Source organism: Panthera uncia, chromosome A2, assembly GCF_023721935.1.
Source record: "Panthera uncia isolate 11264 chromosome A2, Puncia_PCG_1.0, whole genome shotgun sequence".
In the NCBI taxonomy this organism is placed as follows: Eukaryota; Metazoa; Chordata; class Mammalia; order Carnivora; family Felidae; genus Panthera; species Panthera uncia.
The window spans coordinates 157,014,842-157,035,616 of NC_064816.1; the positions used below are offsets into that span (position 1 = coordinate 157,014,842).

The 20,775-nt window shown below is 60.6% G+C and overlaps 2 protein-coding genes across 2 annotated transcripts in view; one reads left to right on the forward strand and one right to left on the reverse strand.

The window, feature by feature from the left end:
* Window positions 1-3,404, reverse strand: part of CDK5 (cyclin dependent kinase 5) — a 4,414-nt gene extending 1,010 nt beyond the window's left edge. The window contains exons 1-9 of the mRNA XM_049642121.1: window positions 3,282-3,404; window positions 2,535-2,623; window positions 2,375-2,442; window positions 2,146-2,206; window positions 1,990-2,046; window positions 1,154-1,249; window positions 928-1,002; window positions 666-762; window positions 426-496 (exon numbers count right to left, since the gene is read on the reverse strand). Of these exons, the coding sequence (XP_049498078.1) occupies window positions 426-496; window positions 666-762; window positions 928-1,002; window positions 1,154-1,249; window positions 1,990-2,046; window positions 2,146-2,206; window positions 2,375-2,442; window positions 2,535-2,623; window positions 3,282-3,318 (651 nt within the window). The 5' untranslated portion in view covers window positions 3,319-3,404. The remainder of the gene's footprint in view (window positions 1-425; window positions 497-665; window positions 763-927; window positions 1,003-1,153; window positions 1,250-1,989; window positions 2,047-2,145; window positions 2,207-2,374; window positions 2,443-2,534; window positions 2,624-3,281) is intronic.
* Window positions 3,405-5,160: 1,756 nt separating this feature from the next.
* The window catches only part of SLC4A2 (solute carrier family 4 member 2), a 15,630-nt gene continuing 15 nt past the window's right edge, over window positions 5,161-20,775 (forward strand). The window contains exons 1-23 of the mRNA XM_049642122.1: window positions 5,161-5,352; window positions 7,573-7,686; window positions 9,398-9,563; window positions 9,717-9,958; window positions 10,039-10,157; window positions 11,580-11,812; window positions 11,904-12,046; window positions 13,055-13,235; window positions 15,347-15,482; window positions 15,575-15,740; window positions 15,879-15,993; window positions 16,124-16,308; window positions 16,420-16,645; window positions 16,789-17,004; window positions 17,085-17,233; window positions 17,359-17,553; window positions 18,413-18,667; window positions 18,774-18,863; window positions 19,063-19,229; window positions 19,618-19,871; window positions 19,968-20,137; window positions 20,415-20,588; window positions 20,694-20,775. The exon at window positions 20,694-20,775 is cut by the window's right edge and continues 15 nt beyond it. Of these exons, the coding sequence (XP_049498079.1) occupies window positions 7,636-7,686; window positions 9,398-9,563; window positions 9,717-9,958; window positions 10,039-10,157; window positions 11,580-11,812; window positions 11,904-12,046; window positions 13,055-13,235; window positions 15,347-15,482; window positions 15,575-15,740; window positions 15,879-15,993; window positions 16,124-16,308; window positions 16,420-16,645; window positions 16,789-17,004; window positions 17,085-17,233; window positions 17,359-17,553; window positions 18,413-18,667; window positions 18,774-18,863; window positions 19,063-19,229; window positions 19,618-19,871; window positions 19,968-20,137; window positions 20,415-20,588; window positions 20,694-20,774 (3,714 nt within the window). The 5' untranslated portion in view covers window positions 5,161-5,352; window positions 7,573-7,635 and the 3' untranslated portion in view covers window position 20,775. The remainder of the gene's footprint in view (window positions 5,353-7,572; window positions 7,687-9,397; window positions 9,564-9,716; window positions 9,959-10,038; window positions 10,158-11,579; window positions 11,813-11,903; window positions 12,047-13,054; window positions 13,236-15,346; window positions 15,483-15,574; window positions 15,741-15,878; window positions 15,994-16,123; window positions 16,309-16,419; window positions 16,646-16,788; window positions 17,005-17,084; window positions 17,234-17,358; window positions 17,554-18,412; window positions 18,668-18,773; window positions 18,864-19,062; window positions 19,230-19,617; window positions 19,872-19,967; window positions 20,138-20,414; window positions 20,589-20,693) is intronic.

The window sequence follows — 20,775 nt, forward strand, 5'->3', positions numbered from 1 at the left end:
CCCCCCCCCCCCCCCCCCCCCCCCCCCCCCCCCCCCCCCCCCGCTGCTTTTGGCTCCTGCGTCCTAAGGATTCACTCCTCAGCTGGAGGAACACGCTCACGGCTACTCCCCCAAGTGAGCCCTCCTTGTCACAGGTCACACATTCTCCAGCAGACAGCTTCAACCCTGCCCTGAGCCCACCGGGGTGTCTGCCCTCCATCCCCTCGCCCCAAGCCACCCCCTCTCCTGGCCCAGGCCATGCACTCTGCGCTCCACAGGTTCCTTACTCCCCTTCATGTTTTTAAAATTAAACTCTACACCCAACGTGGGGCTCAAACTCGTGACCCCCCTGGTCAAGAGTCGCACGCTCTACCGACCGAGCCTGCCAGGTGCCCCCTCTGACTCCCCTTCAGAGAGCTCAAGGTGAAGGGAAATGTCGAAGGATATCGGAAGATTCTCTTCAACTGGTCGTCTACGTCATTGCCCGGGAAAAGAGGCCGCCCCGCGTTGGCCAGCTCTAGGGGGTGCAGTGGGGTATGAAGAACCCCTCATTCCCATGGCACCCTCTGTGTGTCCTATCCCCAGCCCCAAGCGCCTCACTCCCTTCCCCAGAGGGGCCACTCCAGACCCGATCTGTCCACTCAGATGGGAGAGACGGTGGCTCCGCAGACCCCCAGGCATGTCACCTGCAAAGATGCAGCCGGCCGACCACATGTCGATGGATGTGGAGTACAGCTTGGCCCCAAAGAGGACATCCGGTGGGCGGTACCACAGCGTGACCACCTGGAGAAGACCCCACCCACAGCGACCCCCCTGCTTAGAGGGCTGGGGAGGAGGGGCTCGGTGAGGAGGGGAAACAATTGTGTGGGACCTGGAGTAGGAGACGGAAAGATGCTCAGAGGGGACCCCCTCCCTCACCCCCGTCTCCCACCCCCCCCTCCAGCTCACCTCAGCTGAGTAACAGCGAACTGGGATCCCAAAGGCTCGAGCCAAGCCAAAATCGGCCAATTTCAGCTCCCCGTTCTGACGGGAGATGGAAAGGGACTTTGAGAGGGGTTTTCAACAGTCCCAGGGCAGGCCTCCTTCTTCTGCCTCCCAGCCCAGCTCCCCCCATCACTTGTGCCAGCCAGTGACTACAGCCTCCCTGACCTCCCACCTTCTCCCCAGGAGGTACCCTGTTTATCAGCAGGTTCTGGGGCTTCAGGTCCCTGTGCAGTACATTGCGGCTGTGACAGAATCCCAGGCCTTTCAGCAGCTGGAAGAGGAAGGACTGTGGGGTGGAGAGGGGTGGCGGGGGGAGAGCATCAGACCTTCTGGAAGGAAGCTGCAGCCAGTAGTGGGTCACGTTCCCCTCTTCACCCTCTGCTAGCCTCAAAACCCCGCCCATCTTTCAGCCACCTCATCACTTCGCTACGGAGGACCTGCTTTGTACGGTGGTAGGTATTATGTACCCATATATATAGGTATGTATGTGGGGGCCCTGCTCCCCACCCTTCTAGAACTTACAGCCTGGTGGGCCTCCCCCCCTCCCACTCTGATCTCTCCCCTAACTGGCCTTAGGTAAGCACACACTTCGTAGCCATCAATATATATGCTGTGCTGTATTATCATTCAGCACTGCTTACTCTGGGACTGGGGCCAGGCACCCGGGCCTAGCACAGTGCCTGGCATAGAGCAAAGCATCCAATAGGTGTTTGTTGAATGAATGAATGAATGAATGAACGAGTGAATGAATGAATGAGTGAACGAACGTATCTCTCTGACTCTCATTTCCTCGTCTCTCAAATGCAAATCGTATCACTGATATCAAAGTATTACTGTCAGATCAAAGAGACCACGTCAAGATGCTTGCTCAGACGGAAAGCTCCTGGAGGGTAGAGACAGGGTTTTCTCATTCCGACACCCCAGCGTGTCCCCGCTCAGGTCCTGAACTTGGTGCCCAGAGAGTGCATACGCCGAAGACAGAGTGCCACTTGGCCTCAGTGAGTCTCCAGGACACTAGCCCCTCACCTTTACAATTTCAGGATCTAGGTCACCATTGCAGCTGTCGAAATACTTCTTAAGGTCCTAAAAAGGGATGGGGGTGGGGAACGTGACAGAGTTTAACCTCAGTCTGGGCCCCTATACCCTCCCCCAAGGCTACAGGCCCCCAAGTCCCCCTGTCACCTGGTCACAGAACTCAAAAACCAAAGTCAGCTTCTTGTCGCTATGCAGGACGTCATGAAGCCTAGGGAGGAGGGAGGACTCAGCGGGGCAGGTCCACGAGTTTCAGCCTCAGGTCCCCAAGGGATCTGTATCAGCCCAACCCTGGTCCCAGCATCAGCCCAGCCCGTCTCTGAAGCCCCCCTCCTCCAACTGACCACACAGGCAAGGAGGACCCTGCCCATCTACACACCTGACGATGTTCTTGTGCTTCAGCTCTTTGAGTAGGCAGATTTCCCGAAGGGCTGAGCTCGGCACTCCCTACACATGGGAGGGGGCCGGGCGGGCAACAGTCACATCCCACCCAACCTGGGCCCCCAACCCCCTCCCTAGCCCTGATGTCCCAGTCCTACCTCATCATCGTCATCCAGCCTCACCCGTTTCAGAGCCACAATCTCATGGGTCTCTCGGTTTTTGGCCTTGAATACTGTTCCATAGGTGCCTACAGGAAGGTCGGGGGCGAGGGTAAAGATGGGACACCCTTCCCACCCCAGGAAGTCCCTGTCAGGAGAGCAGGCAACGCAGGTGTGCGTTATTTCTGATGTCTGGACGAGTAAAGGAAGAGATTGAGGGTGAAAGGCTCAGCATTTGCAGAGCTTTGTAAGTGACGAAGGGGCAGAGAAGGTGCCTGTAGACAGATGGCTCACGCGTGTCTTGCAGCAGGGATCGGCTGTGGCTGCGAGGGTAAGGAGGTCTATAATAAAGGCGGTGCTTCCGGAGGGTCTGGGGATGGTGGGCAGGTCTGGGAGAAAAGTGGGGGTCGGCAGAAATGTTGAGGTTGGAGGTCTGCATCGAGAACTGAGGCTGGGGGCTGGGTGAGGTTTTGCAAATGGTGCTGAGGCTACGGGTGGAAGATGCAGGAAGTGTTAAGGTCGGCAGGTGGGTCTCCAGGAAGTGCTAAGGTTGGGAAGGGGCGTCTGCGGGAAATGCTAACGGGAAGGACAGGTGTCCGCAAGGAGTGTGGAGCTCGGGGCCAGGGCTGCAGTCAGGGCTGAGGTCGGAGCCTGTGGGTATTGCTGACGGTAGAGGAGCCAGGCTGCAAGGCATGCTGAAGGGTCTGTAGAGGAAGATCTTGCAGGAACATCTCGTAATCCCATTACCTTCCCCAATCTTCTCGAGTTTCTCGTATTTCTGCATCGCGGCAGCCGCGGGGACCCCTACGGGCCCTGGGTTCTAAGACTCCGGCCCCGGCGTTGCAGAGGAGGCGGCACCCCAGCCTCCGGCCCTGCCCCGCCTCCCCCCCCCCCTGCCTGCGCAAGGGCTTCTGGGCCGTGTAGTACTAAGGGTACGCAGGTTTCCCAGCAATGTCCCGGGCATTGGGCAACAAAAAGACTACAACTCCCAGCAGGCTGCGCGAAGGTTCTCTGCAGCAGTCGCTTCCCGGGGCCTCGGTTCGACCGCGGAGGAAAACCTTGGACTTCAAGTCCCAGGAAGCATCGCGTGTCCGCTTTCCGGGCCTCACAGCCGTCGCGCCACAGCTCCCAGTGTGCCCTGCTCTTGTTATTCCTTTCTGTGATCACAACCTTCTTTTGAAAAGGGTTTCTCTGGGACTACACATCCAGAATGCAGTAGGGTGGGGGTGGGGCGCTCTCTCTGGTTTGGGGTTTGGGATTTGGCGGCCTGCATCCCCTGCCCGGATAGCTGCGCTCTGACGCGACTGATGGTGTCGAGGTTCCAACGACCTCCTGACAATCGCGCTACGGATTTCCACCTCTCCCCAGGCCATCTGGAGACCTCAGGATTGATTGGGGAATGGCTCCGAGCCATGTTTTGGTGATGACTTCACAGGGACCAGCTGAACCACAAGGCTGGGAAGAGAGGCAGGTGTGCCCCTGGATTTAACTTACGCCAGAGACCCCTCTCTGCCCTCGGCCCCGTGTGTCGTCTCGGAGCCCACGCGACTCCAGCCGTTTGCTACACTGTGACACCCCAAGGCAAGCTGGCTGGAACACTGGGAGTCCCCCCTCACCCCCCATACCAGTCTGGAGAGCCCGGGCCCACCGGAGTCAACCAGGGTGTGGCCGAGGACTGGCAGGTCGGCTACCGCCCTCAACAGACAGAAGCACAGACAGATGCTATACTTGCAGCAGCCTTGACCTCATCCCTTAAGGAGTTGATTATAGATTTTCTTGCTCTCCTCTCTAATTGTCTCATGATTGCATTCTTGAGGGCTGTGAACTGGACAAAAACGGCCCCAAACAGCACTCCTCAGCACCCAAACCATAGTTGGTGCTAAACATTTGTTAATTAACTCGTTTAGATCAGACCGTTTTCGGCAAACACAATGCTGTGCTTCACCTGGTGGCATACTAAAAAATATAAAAATTTTAAAAAGAAAAGTATACTCCCCCTCTGGAAGAATTTATCATCGAGTTGAGAAAGCCAGAAATACACAGAGCGATCTTTAATGGCAGGGGATGATTATAATAGGGTTCGAGGAGGGAGGTCGCCGCAGGGAAATCTCTTGGAGGCACAAGTACCCGGTTCGAAAAGTCTAGGTCAGCTCAGGGTAATGGGAATCCAACCTCCAGCAGCAATCACCCCTATCGCCAACCGCCTCCCGTCCCCCAGGCAAAGACGCGGCCTTTCTTGGAGGCAGTGGGGATTACTGGGGAGGGGGTGGTGAGGGGGGTCGTAGGGGGAGAATCTCGACCCCGATGCATTCTATTTCAAGTTCCTCCGCCCGGAATTTCCCGATCATTTTTGTGTCGCCGTTTTCCTGCCTGGGATCCCCAGCGTGAGGCGGGCTCCCTTCCGCCCCGAGGTGCCTAATGCGGCCAAGAGACGGCGTCCTCAGGGTGCTCAAGTCCCGTGCCGGGAAGCCCGGGCGGCGGCCTCACGGGAGTGAGCCGAAGGAGAGAGGGTGGCCGCTGGGGCGCCGGGCTCCCAGCGCGGGGCGGTGTCTGGAAGCGCGCCTCCGTCCCGGGTCTCGGCCCCGGCTCCCCGCCTCCCTACCCGCTGCGGCGGGGCCGCGCACGGTGCGCCGGGGGGGGCGCGCACGCAGGGGGCTGGCCTGCCCGCGGCGCGGGGGAAAGTTGAGTTGGGAGAAGTTGGGAGCGGCGGGGGTGCGCCCCGAGGTGGGCACTAGGGAGTCGTCGGGAGCGCGCGAGGGCTCCGGAGAAGGGGGGAGAGACCCCGAGACCCCCGGGGCACGAAGTCCAGAGCAAGCGGGTAAGCGGAGAGGTGGCGGCGGAGGAGGGCCAGGGCCGCGGAGGGAGGAAGGGAGGGGGAAGGAAAGGGGGGAACTCGGGACTCAGAGCAGGGAGGGAGTGGAAGTGGAGGAAGGGGCGGAGACTGGGGCGCGGGGAAGCGAGGTCTTGGGGAGAAGGATGCGGAGGCGCGCGGAGTGTGGGTCGGGAGCGGGATCTGGGGTCCGTTTTTTAGAGTTACCTAAATCGAGGGTGCCGCGCCCCCTGCCACCAGGAGAGGGTAGTCTCTGGGAGGCGCCGCCGGCCTTCCCAATTCCTGGGCGGGCTCCAGATGATACCCCCTCCCTAAGACCTCCTGCTCTATTCTTAAGGCCCGTCCAGGGTGCCTTAGCCTGGGGGTAGCCCCAGGCCGCTACCCCCGACCTCCGGGTTAGGAGGCGGAGCTGGGAAGAGAGGGGGCGTCGGGTCAGGTCAGGACAAGGGGTCAGGCAGAAGAGGGAGCACCTGGGTGGGGATGGGAAAGATGAGCCTGGAGAGTTGGACCTGACTGGGGGAGGGGGGGGGGGGGGCTGTCTTGGGGGGGGGGCCCTGCTGAGGGTGGGGGCGGCGCTGCCTGAAATCCACTTTATCCTCCTCCCTCCGCCCCCACCCCACCCCCACCAGCCACACGTCGAAGAGCTGTGGAATGTGCGAGTTCACTTGGGGGGGTGGTTAATGCCCAAGTGGGGGTCCGGGGTGCTAATCCCTTGGGCAGGGGTGGGGGAGATGCTAATCCTCCGGGCCGGTCGGGGCTGGTCCCGGAATGTGCCCCCACCCCGGATTATCGGCACCGATGCTCTGGACAGAAGCTGCTTTGTGTTCTGGGCCGGCGGGGAGGGGGTGGGGGGCGGGGGGTGGAGGAGTACACTGAGGGCACAGCCTGGAAGTGGGAGTGGGGCACCTGCAGGTGCCCAAGACACCACACACCCTTCTCAGGCGGGGGTGGGGGGGCCTCCCCTGTGCCCCTCTCCCCCACACCAGACGTGATCTGGCTGAAGGCCTGCTAGGGGGAGGTGAGGAGAGCGTCAGCTGAGTGGGAGTGCTTGCCAAGAATGTGTTGCTCCCGGCTCCCCACCCTGGACTGACCCCCCAGATGTATATTGTTTGACCCTCCACTGACCTGTCTTATGCCCGAGTTTGCCCTAAGTGGGACACTGTGTCCCCCCCCCCCCCCCCCCCCCCCCCACCAACCCCCTGGGGAACTTAAGTGCTTTACTTTGGAGAACCTTGAGTGCCCCCCCACCCCCACCTCCCCCACTAGGAATGAGTATCCTGGTTTGCACTGGTCAGGTTCCTTAACCACAACTGTTCTGCTTCCCCACCGCACACACAGTGCCCTCCCCAGACACCCCTACAGTCACAGTCAGGAGGGCGTCAGCCCTGACACTCATATTTTCCTGGCTCCCGCCTAGGGGAGGGGAGGGATCAGGACTGCCCCTTAGGGCAGAACCTCAGCGTTTCTGTGCCCACCCTCTTCCCAGTCCGTCACGTGCCCCTCCCCCATTATAAAGCTCCGTCCTGCCAGTGCCCGCTGCCCGCTGTCTTCCCTTCCTCCCTCCCACTGAGTGAGTGGAGTTGGGCTCCTGCCCCTCCCCCCAGGGAGCAACTTCATCAGGGGAGGGGGCACAGTCCTGTGTCTCCTCCCAGCCCTGGGTCTGGTGTCTCTGCCACCCCCTTGCTTGCTGTTTGGGGCTCCCTCCAGTCTCTCCTTTTCCTTCTCCCCACTCTGCTCCACGGGGTGTCTGCCTCTCCCCAGGATACTCCTCTCTTGGTCAGCCCCCATCGGGTGCCACCAGTCACTGCTCCTGATTCTGCCTTTTGAGCCTGTCTTTTCTCCCCCTCTCTCCTCCACTCCCCACCCTGATTTCTGCTGCCTTCTCTGGAGGTCTGGGCCTGGACTCCCTTAGTCACCTGGCCCTTTGTGGCCTCCTTGGCCTCAGTCCTCTCCTCTCTGTTTTTCTCATTTCTTCCTATAAGTAACTTTTTTCTTTGCCCTCCGGCCTCTAAGGGCCACCCTAAAACCCTTCCTAGTCTAGAGGATCCCGAGCCGCAGGGAGACCGCTCAGTGCCAGCTGGCGGGAAATTCCTGAGACCTGTTTTCCCCCCCTCCCCGGGCGGGGTGTATGTTGGGGGGCTGAGCAAGGCTGGGGCACTTCTGCCTGGAGGCCTGCTCTCACCTGATCGGTCCTCTCCCCCTGCTCAGGTTATGCCGCCGCCTTGTTGCCCTGAAAGCCGCAGTGACAGTGAAAAGGGCTAAGATTTGGCCATGAGCAGCGCCCCCCGGCGCCCCGCCTCGGGCGCAGATTCTTTCTGTACTGTGAGTATTGCCCAGCCCACCTCACCGCCCCTCCCACGGCCACAGGTGCTCTGACGGAGGGTCCACATCAAACGGGTGTGTGCGTGTGTGTCTGTGTGTGCGTGTGCGCGTGTGTGTGTGTGTGTGTGTGTGTGTGTGTGTGTGTGTGTGTAGGCAGACTCTGGAGGAAGGGGAGCCTCTGATGGATTGGGGAGGGGCGCTGCCATCCTCCCCTGGCCTTATTGGGGTCTCTGGGGTCTGGGATGCGTATTGGTTGGAGGGGGGTCATGTTACTTCCAGTCCCATGGAGGGAGTGGAGGCTGTCTCCTGAAGACCTGGGAGGTTCTTTAGCCTCAGAGAGGAACTTTGGGGACCCTGCGTCTGTAACCTGGCGACCCCCTGTGACCCAGCTTTAGAGGCAGTAGCGCCCTAGCACAGTGGTTCTGGGCAGTTTGCTTGCAGCAACAGCCCCGCCCCTGGCCCCACGTGCCACCCAGGCCCGCCCTGCCCTGCCCCACGTGGCCATCGCCCCACGTGGCCCCCTCCTGATTTTCCTGAGGAGTGTAATGATTAACCCCAAGTGCCATAATCAGCCCCTTATTGGTCATCTGGCCCAGCAGGGCACGTGACTGGGAAGGGGCACGGGCAGGTCCCCTCCCTCTCCTTCCCGAGTTCACCCCTGCCTGCCATGGACTTCCTCCTGCGGCCTCAGGTGCGAGGGGCTCTTGACCCCCCTGTTCCCACCCTGGGTAGCTCCCTGTGCTCACTCGCTTCAGCCACCTACTGCCGCCTTCCTCCTGTTGCTAATTCTGGTGAGAGTGGAGCCCGGTGCTTGGGGAACGGGCTAGAGCTGCCGAGATGGGCGGGGGCAGGGCGGGGGGGGGGGGGGGCAAGCCCCCCGACCCCTGTATCTTGTATCCAGTATCCCTGCCACTCCCTGCTGCTCCTGTCCCCACCTCGGTGTCTCTCCAGGACCCGCCTTCTTCTTAGTCCTCCTCCCCTTGCTCTGGCCACTGGCACCGCCACGGAGGGGGCTCCATACCCCGCCCTTGGAGATCCCGATGCCCTTGAGGTCCAGAAGCTCTAGAGCAAATATTTGGCGGTGCTTGGAGCTGAGACTGGCAGGGGTGGTGGGGGCTGGACAAAGACTGTGGCTAGGCAGCAGGCTGCTTAGCTAGGCTGAGCTCTCCAAAGCATCGCCGCCACCGCAGTCCGCTGCTCCTCTCCTGCAGTATGACTCAGGTGGGGGAGGGGGTGAGAGGCGGGGCTAGGAGCCGGCTGAGGGGCCCTGGGCTCGGTGGGGTGCCGCTGGGGTTGGTGGGGGGGGGGGGGGAATTCCTGACAAGGTGAAGCGTTGCATTCCTATCCAGGGGCTTGGTTTCACTTTGACTCAGAAGAGTCCCGGCCAGTCAGCTTGGGCACCTCCAGAAGTTACTTTTCAGGCTCGATAGTTGTTCTCCAGCCAGAGGGGATTTGTTCACCAGCAGCCATGTGAACTGGCCAGTTCACACGCCCTGCCCTACCTCGGGGCTGGATCCACAGGATTCTGCACCTGCCCTAGAACGGACCGGAACGGGCACAGGCACACGTGCCAGGCGCAGATGGCCCTGGCCTTTGAGGGGAAGGCTGCTGGTGGGGGGGTCCTGGATCCCCAGCTCAGCACAGGGTGGGGTTTCAGGGTACGACCCTTGGTGAGCCCCCGTGTGTCCTCTCCACCCCTTCTTCCCCACAGCCAGAGCCAGAGAGCTTGGGCTCTGCAGCGCCTGGGTTCCCCGAGCAGGAGGAGGATGAACTCCACCGCACCCTGGGTGTGGAGCGGTTTGAGGAGATCCTGCAGGAGGCTGGGTCTCGAGGAGGAGAGGAGCCAGGCCGCAGCTATGGGGAGGAAGACTTTGAATGTGAGGGGGCAGCGGGGAGGGGGCAGCGGGGGCGCTGGGCTCGACTGTCCAGCAGGGGAGGGGCTGGGGGGGGCCTAGTGGGAGGAACCAGGGCGGCGGGGGAGGGGAGGGATGCTGCGCCTCGCCTGCAGCCAGGCCCCCTCCTCCCTGTAGACCACCGCCAGTCCTCCCACCACATCCATCACCCGCTGTCTGCCCACTTGCCTCCGGACGCCCGCCGCCGCAAGACCCCCCAGGGCCTGGGAAGGAAGCCTCGCAGGCGCCCTGGAGCCTCCCCTACCGGGGAGACCCCCACCATTGAAGAGGGGGAGGAAGATGAGGATGAGGCCAGTGAGGCCGAGGGGGCCCGGGCACTTACCCAACCGTCCCCTGTCTCCACACCCTCTTCGGTGCAGGTGAGTGGGGGCAGGGCTCCTGGGGGTGCCTCCGGGATCCCTAGCCTGGCCTCACCTGCCCTCATGGATTCCTGTTCCAGTTCTTTCTCCAGGAGGATGAAGGCCCCGACCGGAAGACAGAGAGGACCAGTCCATCCCCTCCTCCACCGCTGCCCCACCAGGAGGGGGCTCCCCGGGCCAGCAGAGGGGCCCAGACTGGGTAAGTGTCCCCAGAGACTTCCCCTCCTGGTGTCAGTGAGGTGATGTGGGAAAAAAAAAGAAGAAAAAAGCACGAGCCTCAGGATCCTCAGGATCCTCAGACTGGGGGCTCAAATCCCAGCCCTGCCCCTTTGGGCAAGTACGACCTCTCTCAGCCTCAGCCTTTCCGTGTGCAGAAGAATAGAAGCTCTCTCGCAAGGCGGTTGCAGGAATCGAAGGGTGGTGTGAATGAAAGTTAAGTGTGGGTTGGCCTGGCACAGAACAGGTGTGCAGGCTAAGGCCGCCCCCCACCCCCCGTCCGCGTCTCCTGCACCTGTGGTTTCGGGTAGAGCAGCGAGCACTGGATCAGGGGTTGGATCCGTAACCTCCGAGTACCCCCTGGGGCTCCAAAGATGCGAGAAGATGAGGAGAAGTCCCTTTCGCTCCTGGGAAGTGGCACCAGAAAAGTTACTGTGCTGAAGGGCAGATTTATGCGGTATCAGCGGGGGATTGGAGTTTGGGGGTGTCAGCCCGAAAAGGCTTGTTGGAGGAAACCACTTTGCCCTGGGTCTCAAGGTCACCACTATCACGGACCTGTTGTTTTCTGGGTGCCAGGCAGTGTGAAGGGCTGCGGGGAACAGAAGGGCGTGCTCCACGACTCTCTGAGGCTGCAGGCAGCACATGGGCCGTGTGCACGGGGGCACGAGCTGGCGGGCAGCCCAGGGGCCGGTGGGAGGCGGAGGAGCCTCAGAGAGAGCGTAGCGTTGGAAAAGTAGGTCAGATTTGTGGGCAGGGGTGCAGACAGAACCGAGAGCCCAGGGGCGAGGGGTGGGTGGATACTGGGGAAGAAAGCCTGTCGGGAGGGACTCTTTTGGGACGTGGGCTCGGGGCTGGGGAGGAGCCGTTTAGGATGATGTGGCAGGGCTTGGGCTCCCTGGCAGTGGCAGAGAGGAAGGGGGCATCCTGATTTGGGGGACAGGAGCAGAAGCTGGCACCTGTAAGGACAAGGCGTTTGTGTTCTCATGACCTCCAGGGAGCCGTCTATACTTTTAAAGGCCCGTTCTTACGTACTTGACTCCATTTGGTTAGGAACTTGGACGCGTGACCCTCTATGAGTCCATGGCGAGGGGTGTGCTTGGTGGGGGCGGGGGGCGCTGTACTAGGTGCGTTTCCCGACACCACCTTGCCCCACACCCCAGGAGGCTGGCCCGAGCTCTCTTTTGCTGCTGAGCAGTTTATGTTTGGAGGGAGCCGGTGTGATTGCTCTGGCAGCACGGCCAGGAGAGGGTAGGGCCAGATTTAAATGCTGCATCCGCTCCTGGGATCTTCACTCTTCCACGCCCACACCCACCAAGAGTGGGGAGCGGGAGCGGGGGTCTGGTTGGAGTCCCCTTCCCAGGATCCTGCTGTGTGGCTCCCGCTCATGGCTGCTCTGTGGGTCCAGAGCCCCGGCGGAAGAGGTGGCCGCTGTGGCCAGTGGCGCGGCAGGAGGTGATGACGGGGGAGCTTCCGGGCGCCCCCAGCCCAAAGCGCAGCCTGGGCACCGAAGCTACAACCTGCAGGAGAGGAGGCGTATTGGAAGCATGACTGGGGCTGAGCAGGCTCTGCTGCCCCGAGTCCCCACAGACGAGAGTGAGGCCCAGACGCTGGCCACCGCTGACCTAGACCTCATGAAGAGTGAGTGCTGGGCGCGGGCCATGCCCCATGCTGGTGGGAACGGGGCGTAAGAGAAAGGGGGAGCCTGACACCGTTCCTCTGCCTCCTGCAGGCCACCGGTTCGAGGACGTTCCTGGAGTGCGTCGGCACTTGGTGCGGAAGAATGCCAAAGGGTCTGGGCAGGGTGGCCGGGAAGGCCGAGAGCCTGGCCCCACGCCTCGGACCCGGCCCCGGGCTCCCCACAAGCCTCACGAGGTACTGTTCTCTACTTCATGCTCTTCTGTCATCTCCCTGTCCATCTTCTCCCCACAGCCACCCCCCCGCCCTCGCCCCAGCAATAATTTCAAACTCCAGGACTGCCATCTGCAGTTGTGAAGCTTGTACACTGCACAAGAATCCTTGACGTTGTTGAGTTGGGTGTTAGGATTCTGTTTCACATCTTAGACCCTGTTCATTTCTATATCATGGCCATTTCCTGGCAGCTGGCAGTGAGGAGCTTGAGGACCCTTTGGGCCAGAGGTGGCTCTGTAGAGCAGTACGTGTCATTTTTTGGAATCCAGTCACCTGTGCTCCTTTGGGCCTTCCACACCTGTGAAGATGACAGCCCAGCTGGCACGAGCCATCAATCAGGGGCAGCGATTGGCCAGGATCACTGTTACTTAGTGACGCTGTCCATCTTAGGCTCCAGGGCTCTGGTCTTGAACCCCACCCCTTCCAGTGGATTTTTTTTTTTTTTTTTGACCTTTTTATTGAGGTCTCACAGCATACAGCGAGGTGCGCTGGGGCTGAGCGTACAGCTCGGTGATTTTTTTTTTGCACACGGAAACACCTGGCTAACTCTCCCTGGACACAGAGCGTTTTCCGCACTCGGTTCCTTCACGCCTCTGCTCAGTGCCCTCAGCGGTGACTGCTCTTCTGTGGTTCTCAGTCAGTTTTGTCAGTTTTTGAACGTGTAGACGTGGAAGCATAGGACATTCCAGTGTCGGGGGACGTGGGTGGTGACCGTTCATCAAGCATTTACTACGTCACGTACGGTGCCGAGCGTTTTGTATACTTTTTCTTTCGATCCTCATAACAGGCCTTTGAGGTGGGTATTCCTACTCCCATTTTACAGAGGAGGGAACTCTGTACCTATGTACCTCCGTGCCCGCGTGCCATGCCCCGTGCCGGGTCACACGCCCACCCTGACACTGGTTGTCTTGGAGAACAGCCGCTGGGCTCCGCCGGCTCTGACCTTGTCATGCCCTTTTATCTTATCCCAAGGTATTTGTGGAGCTCAACGAGTTGCTGCTGGACAAAAACCAGGAGCCCCAGTGGCGGGAGACAGCGCGCTGGATCAAATTTGAGGAGGATGTGGAGGAAGAGACGGAGCGCTGGGGGAAGCCCCACGTGGCCTCCCTGTCCTTCCGCAGCCTCCTTGAGCTCCGCCGGACCCTGGCCCATGGTAACCTGCCCTGCCCCCCCGCCCCATCCTCATCCCAGGTAAATCTTGTTGACTAAGCCTGTTCTCTGAGGACCAGAAACCCACAAATTTATCTCTTTTTTTCCTAATGGTTATTTACTTATTTATTTTTATTATTTTTTAGTTGCAGCGTGTTATTTTTAAAAATTTTTTTTTTTTTTTCATCGTTTTTTATTTATTTTTTTTGGGACAGAGAGAGACAGAGCATGAACAGGGGAGGGGCAGAGAGAGAGGGAGACAAAGAATCGGAAACAGGCTCCAGGCTCCGAGCCATCAGCCCAGAGCCTGATGCGGGGCTCGAACTCACGGACCGCGAGATCGTGACCTGGCTGAAGTCGGACGCTTCACCGACTGCGCCACCCAGGCGCCACTTAAAATATTTTTTTAAGCATATGTAATTTGAGAGCGCGAGTGCGGGAGGGGCAGAGAGAAAGGATCCCAAGCGGGCTCCGCACCGTCAGTGTGGAGCCCGATGTGCGGCTCGATCTCATGGACTGCGAGATCATGAGCTGAGCCAAAATCGAGAGTCGGATGCTTAACCAGTTGAGCCACCCAGGTGCCCCAAATGTTTATTTATTTTTCAGGGGAGGGGCAGAGACAGAGAGGGAGACACACGATCCAAATCAAGCTCCAGGCTCTGAGCTGTTAGCACAGACCCCGACGTGGGGCTCAAACTCACAAACTGTGAGATCATGACCTAATCAAATGCTTAACCGACTGAGCCACTCAGGCATACCCCCGCCCCCCTCCCCCCCCCCCCAAATTTGTCTTAACCAGCACAGTGTATGATGTTAGCAGAGCTCAGGACAGAGCCTTCTCTTCTCATGATGTCATATAGCCTGTCACCTCTTGGGCTCTGTCATTGGTGATTGCAGGGCAGGATTGACACAAGTCTCTGTTATCTGGGATTTTTAGCAAATGGCTTCTTTAAGTGATGTTTTCAGATAACTGAAGCTGGTATGTTTGGGATGCTGACATGTTTTTAAAGAATTTTGATGGAAACTTTTCTGAAATGATCTAATCTATAGGGCTACGTGAATTTTTTTCTTTTTTTTTTTTTTCCAAAGATTTTTATTTTTAAGTAATCTCTACACCCAGTGTGGGGCTTGAACTCACAACCCCAAGATCAAGAGTCACATGCTGCACCGACTGAGCCAGTCAGGGGCCCCACAGGCTATGTAAATTTCACTAAAAAAATAAGATGCAGGAGTCTTGAGGTCTAGGTCTGATATTTCTGCTCTTTGTTTGCTCCTTCCTGTTGGGGAAGTCACTCCCGGTTGCTGTCAGAAGGCCTATTTGTATACAGCTGGGTACTCAGAAACCTTCTGTCAGAATTATTTCAAAACCAGGAGTAAATAGGCTCTGAGCGAGGCTTGCAGGCTTTGTATGAGGTGCCACAGTGCAGGTGCTTTGTCACAGGACTTTGCAATCCGTTTTGGCTGCTCAGGGGTCTTTGGTTCTGTCCGTTCTTTGGTTCTGTGTTCCTGCAAGTGACCTTGACAAATGACCTGGTCGCTTTTGAAAGGACTTCCATTTCTGTATCAAATAGTCGTTCAGAGCAGTGACTGGGAGAAAGATCTGGAAACTGTCCTGTGAGCAGCTGTTGGACTTGGGGAAGTCGAGGAGCTTGGGGCGGAGGGTGACATATTCAGGTGACTCAAGGCCACAGATAGGCTGTGTCACGCTCAGAGGGCAGAACTAGGACCCTAGAGTGGATGTTAGGGGAGGCAGCGTGGGGCTCGCTGAAAGGAGGAACTTTCTAACAACAAAAAAAGTGGCCCTGTCTGAGTGGATGGCCTGGGGCGCCCCAGTTGAGGCTGGGCGCTCCTTGGAAGGGGCCTCTGGGAGGGCCCTGCCTCGGTGGCCTCTGCTGAGCCCCACGATGTTCTTGTGGGAGAGAGTGCTGGAAGGAACAGGTCAGAGAGGTGATGGGGCTGGGGCCTGGAGCCCTGCTCGCTGATTTCTGGGCCAGCGCTCCTTCCTGGGACCATGCTTACCTAGCTGGCCCCTTGTCCCTGGTTCTTTCTCCCTTCCGCCCCCTGGCTGCGTTTCTTGCCTGGGGATGAAGGCCCCTCTGTGCCATCCTGTTCCAGGGGCTGTGCTTCTGGACCTGGACCAGCAGACCCTGCCTGGGGTGGCCCACCAGGTGGTGGAGCAGATGGTCATCTCTGACCAGATCAAGGCTGAAGACAGAGCCAACGTGCTGCGGGCCCTGCTGCTGAAACACAGGTGAGACCCCCCCCCCCCCACTGCTGCCCCTGCCTGCCTGACCCTTGCCCTGGCCACCGCTCTCCTTCCTTCACCGCCCTCTGCTCTTCTAGCCACCCGAGTGATGAGAAGGACTTCTCCTTCCCTCGAAACATCTCAGCCGGCTCCCTGGGCTCCCTGCTAGGGCATCACCATGGCCAGGGGGCCGAGAGTGACCCCCATGTCACTGAACCTCTCATCGGAGGCGTTCCCGACACTCGGCTAGAGGTGGAACGAGAGGTGAGGGGGAACGGTGGCCCTACCTGGTTCAGGTCCCAGCCACCACGGCTGGCCGAGGGACTGCGAGCGAGCCCGGGTGGGGCGGCGGGGTGGGGGTTGGGGCCGGCAGGGCTGAGCTCCGTTCTTCTGTGTTTCCAGCGGGAGCTGCCACCTCCAGCCCCGCCAGCCGGCATCACTCGCTCCAAGTCCAAGCACGAACTGAAGCTCCTGGAGAAGATCCCCGAGAACGCCGAGGCCACGGTGGTCCTTGTGGGTATGTGGGCGAGTCTCGGGGACAGGGGTGTCGGCGGCCACGCCTGCCTCGGTGCCACCCTGGGGCTGGGGACCAGGGGCCGGGGGGCGGCCCGTGCCCTCTCCTGCCCGTGATGGCACCATGCCCTTAGGCTGTGTGGAGTTCCTCTCCCGCCCCACCATGGCCTTCGTGCGGCTGCGGGAGGCCGTGGAGCTGGACGCGGTGCTGGAGGTACCCGTGCCCGTGCGCTTCCTCTTCCTGCTTCTGGGCCCGAGCAGCGCCAACATGGACTACCACGAGATCGGCCGTTCTATCTCTACCCTCATGTCTGACAAGGTCAGGCCCTCCCCAGCGCCCGCCGGGACGCCCCAGGGGTCTCTCCCGGCCCTGCTCCGGGCCCCTTGGCCTCGCCCCGTGCCCTCACCGGTCCCCGGCCTGCTTTGACAGCAATTCCACGAGGCAGCCTACCTGGCAGACGAGCGGGAGGACCTGCTGACCGCCATCAACGCCTTCCTGGATTGCAGCGTGGTGCTGCCGCCCTCGGAGGTGCAGGGCGAGGAGCTGCTGCGATCCGTCGCTCACTTCCAACGCCAGATGCTCAAGAAGCGAGAGGAGCAGGGCCGGCTGTTGCCCACGGGGGCGGGACTGGAGCCCAAGTCGGCCCAAGATAAGGGTATGGGCCAGTGCGGGCCAGGGGCGAGAAGCGGGCTACCCGCGGGGGCTCGGGGGCTCCGGCTGGGGTCCGTGTGTACGTGGAGGAGCGGGGTGAGCACGGAGGGGCCGCGGCGGGCGCCCTGACGGAGGCCTGGGCTGCAGCGCTCCTGCAGATGGTAGAGGCGGCAGGCGCAGTCGAAGACGATCCCCTCCGGCGGACGGGCCGGCCCTTTGGGGGCCTGATCCGGGACGTGCGGCGCCGCTATCCCCACTACCTGAGTGACTTCCGAGATGCGCTTGACCCTCAGTGCCTGGCTGCCGTCATCTTCATCTACTTCGCAGCCCTGTCCCCTGCCATCACCTTCGGGGGGCTGCTGGGTAAGGAGAGGCTTCGGGTGGGGGCAGGGCACGCACAGGGCCCTGGTTGCCAGCTCCTGAGCTGCTCCCTGCCACCCCAGGAGAGAAAACTCAGGACCTGATTGGGGTGTCGGAGCTGATCATGTCCACGGCGCTCCAGGGGGTGATCTTCTGCCTGCTGGGGGCCCAGCCGCTGCTGGTGATCGGCTTCTCTGGGCCCCTGCTGGTGTTTGAGGAGGCCTTCTTCTCGGTAAGGGCCCGCAGGCTACCTGGGGGCTGGCTCTTCCTGCCCCGCCGCAGCTGCCCCTCCTGTTCCCCGACACGCCCGCCTTGTTAGCCCCCCGGGCTCTGGACCTGACCGGTCGCCCCCCCCAGTTCTGCAGGAGCAACAACCTGGAGTACCTGGTGGGCCGCGTGTGGATCGGCTTCTGGCTGGTGCTCCTGGCCCTGCTCATGGTGGCCCTGGAGGGGAGCTTCCTGGTGCGCTTTGTCTCCCGGTTCACCCAGGAGATCTTTGCCTTCCTCATCTCCCTCATCTTCATCTACGAGACCTTCTACAAGCTGATTAAGGTGAGCAGGCCCTGCTGAGAACAGGGCTGGGAGGGGTGAGGCCTCGGGACCAGAGGGAGCCAGGCCACATCCTGCCCGTCTCTCATTCTCGCTTCCGGGTGTGAGGTTCCAGGCTGTCCGAAGCTCCCCTGGGCTGCTGTCTGAGGAGCCCACAGAGCACGGGCTGGTTCTTCCTCCTGGCCCCTCGCCACCCTCCCTGTCACCACCAACACACATACTGGAGCTGCACGTCAATCTTAAAAACCCACGTGTTTTTGTTTTTGTTTTTTTAATTATCTTTTTATTTATTTTTGAGAGACAGAGTGTGAGCAGGGGAGGAGCTAAAGGGAGGGAGACAGAATCCAAAGCAGGCTCCAGGCCCTGAGCTGTCAGCACAGAGCCCGCCGCGGGGCCTGAATTCACGGACCGTGAGATCATGACCTGAGCCGAAGTCGGACACTCAACCGACTGAGCCACCCAGGCGCCCCACTCACACGCGCTTTAATAACAAAAGTAATATGTCCTTTTGTTGAAGTGACAACCCAGAAGCATAAAAGAGAAACGCCCCCAAGGTGACAAAGAGTCCCAGCTTGGGCACCAGACCCTTGCCTGGGTCAGGCTTAGGAGACTGCCACTGCGGTCCTCTGCGCCCCGCACTCTGCCCCTCTGTAGTCCGCAGCTGCCCGAAGTAGACGAGCCCCTCTCTTCATGCCCGGTTTCCCTTGCTCACAGCTGGCGACTTCAGCCATTTTCTTGATCAACAGGACAACCCCTGTGAGGCCAGGCCCACCATCCCCTATCCCGTCTGCCCCGCTCAGCATACATCCAGGCCCAGAAATCTTGCCAGTTTCACTGATGGAGTCCTTTGTCCTCTCCCCAGATCTTCCAGGAACACCCCCTCCACGGCTGCTCCGTCTCCAATAGCTCTGAGGCAGACAGCGGCGAGAACACCACGTGGCACGGGGCAGGAGCCACGCTGGGGCCGGGGAATGGGAGCTCATCTGTGCCAGCCGGGCAGGGGAGGCCTCGGGGCCAGCCCAACACGGCCCTGCTGTCACTGGTGCTCATGGCCGGCACCTTCTTTATCGCTTTCTTCCTGCGCAAATTCAAGAACAGCCGGTTCTTCCCTGGCCGGGTGTGTGGGCTGAAATGCCGGAGGGAGGTGGAAGCGGGGGGCCAGGAAGGGTGACCGAGTCACGGCTGGAGGGAGGCGGGGGCCTGAGCACGGTGCTTGCCCACAGGTGCGGCGGGTGATTGGGGACTTTGGGGTGCCCATCGCGATCCTCATCATGGTGCTTGTGGATTACAGTATCGAGGACACCTATACCCAGGTAAGGTGGAGCACACACAGCAGGGAGGGGGTGCTGCCTGGCACCCGGCTCCAGATGTTCTCCAGCCCAGCCCCTGCCTCTCAGCTGGGCACACACCAGGCCTCTGCCACAGCAGGCCCTCGGCATTCACCCTGCCTGTCGCAGTTCAGGGCTCTCCCTCCAAGGTTCACCGACCCCCGGGCCCACCTCTATCCTGCAGAAGCTGAGCGTGCCCAGTGGATTCTCCGTGACAGCCCCAGAAAAGCGGGGCTGGGTCATCAACCCTCTGGGGGAGAACAGCTCCTTCCCCGTGTGGATGATGGTTGCCAGCCTGCTGCCCGCCATCTTGGTCTTCATCCTCATTTTCATGGAGACTCAGATCACCACGTGAGTGGTCCCAGCCAGGAGGGCGCCCTGTGGACAGGAACCACATCATTCACGGAAGGGAGCCCCAGCCAGGCTGGGAGTTAATGGGTGCACTGGGTGAGGGGAGCCCAGGATGCCTGGCTGGCCCCTAGAGTTTATTTTGTAGACAATAGAAAGTTCCACTGACGTTTGCTGGGATGGGCGCGGTACGGACCGGAAGCTGTCCTGAAGGGCAGGGAGGGTGGCCTGGGGAAGGCTCAGCTCCGTGACAGAGGTCTTGTCCTGACGGGATGGGCAGGGACCACCAGCTTCCAAAAACAGACAGAGGCTACTGGCTGGATGCTCTGGAAAGACACGGCTCTGTGCCAAGCCGGTCCCAGGGCGTCAGTGAGTGCCTGTCCCCACTCAGGCTGATCATCTCCAAGAAGGAGCGGATGCTGCAGAAGGGCTCCGGCTTCCACCTGGACCTGCTGCTTATCGTGGCCATGGGAGGCATCTGTGCCCTCTTCGGCCTGCCCTGGCTGGCTGCCGCCACTGTCCGCTCCGTCACCCACGCCAACGCGCTCACCGTCATGAGCAAGGCCGTGGCGCCTGGGGACAAGCCCAAGATCCAGGAGGTCAAGGAGCAGCGGGTAACAGGGCTGCTGGTCGCCCTGCTTGTGGGTACGTCCACCTCTTGCCCCCGCCCTTCCCAGACGGGTCTCTGAGGATGGGGAGCCCTGATGCCAGCCGTTCCTCCCTCTCTGCCACCCCCGCCAGGCCTCTCCTTGGTTATTGGGGACCTGCTCCGGCAGATCCCCTTGGCTGTGCTCTTTGGAATTTTTCTGTACATGGGAGTTACCTCCCTTAACGGGATCCAGTTCTACGAGCGGCTGCACCTGCTGCTCATGCCCCCCAAACACCACCCAGATGTGACCTACGTCAAGAAGGTAAGAGCCTGCTTCGAAGAGCCCCGTGCCTCTGCCCCTCCGGGTCAGTGCGGGGGGGGGGGGGGGGTCATACCCTCCGGCACCCCATCTGCCCACTTGGGCCAGCCGCCATTGAGTCTGCACAGACGTAGCTCTGGGAAGCACCCAGGAAGGCACTTCCATCCCCACCCCTGTGCAGGGAAGAATGCGGCGGGCCTCCTGAATGTGGCGGGCCAGGTGGCCCTCCGAGGCCGGGGAGAAGCCTGGGCTCACGTGTCCCCTCCCGCCTCACCCCCAGGTTCGGACCCTCCGTATGCACCTGTTCACAGCCCTGCAGCTGCTCTGCTTGGCCTTGCTCTGGGCGGTCATGTCCACAGCCGCCTCCCTGGCCTTCCCCTTCATCCTCATCCTCACAGTGCCGCTCCGCATGGTGGTGCTCACCCGAATCTTCACCGAGCGAGAGATGAAATGTGTAAGGCGTCCTGCCCCTCCCCACCAGCCCTGCCGGCGCCCTCTGGGGTGTCCCCTTCCAGCTTGAGGTCAGGATCCACCTTCTCGATTCCCTCCACCCCCACAGCTGGATGCTAATGAGGCGGAGCCAGTGTTCGATGAGCGGGAGGGTGTGGACGAGTACAATGAGATGCCCATGCCTGTGTAGC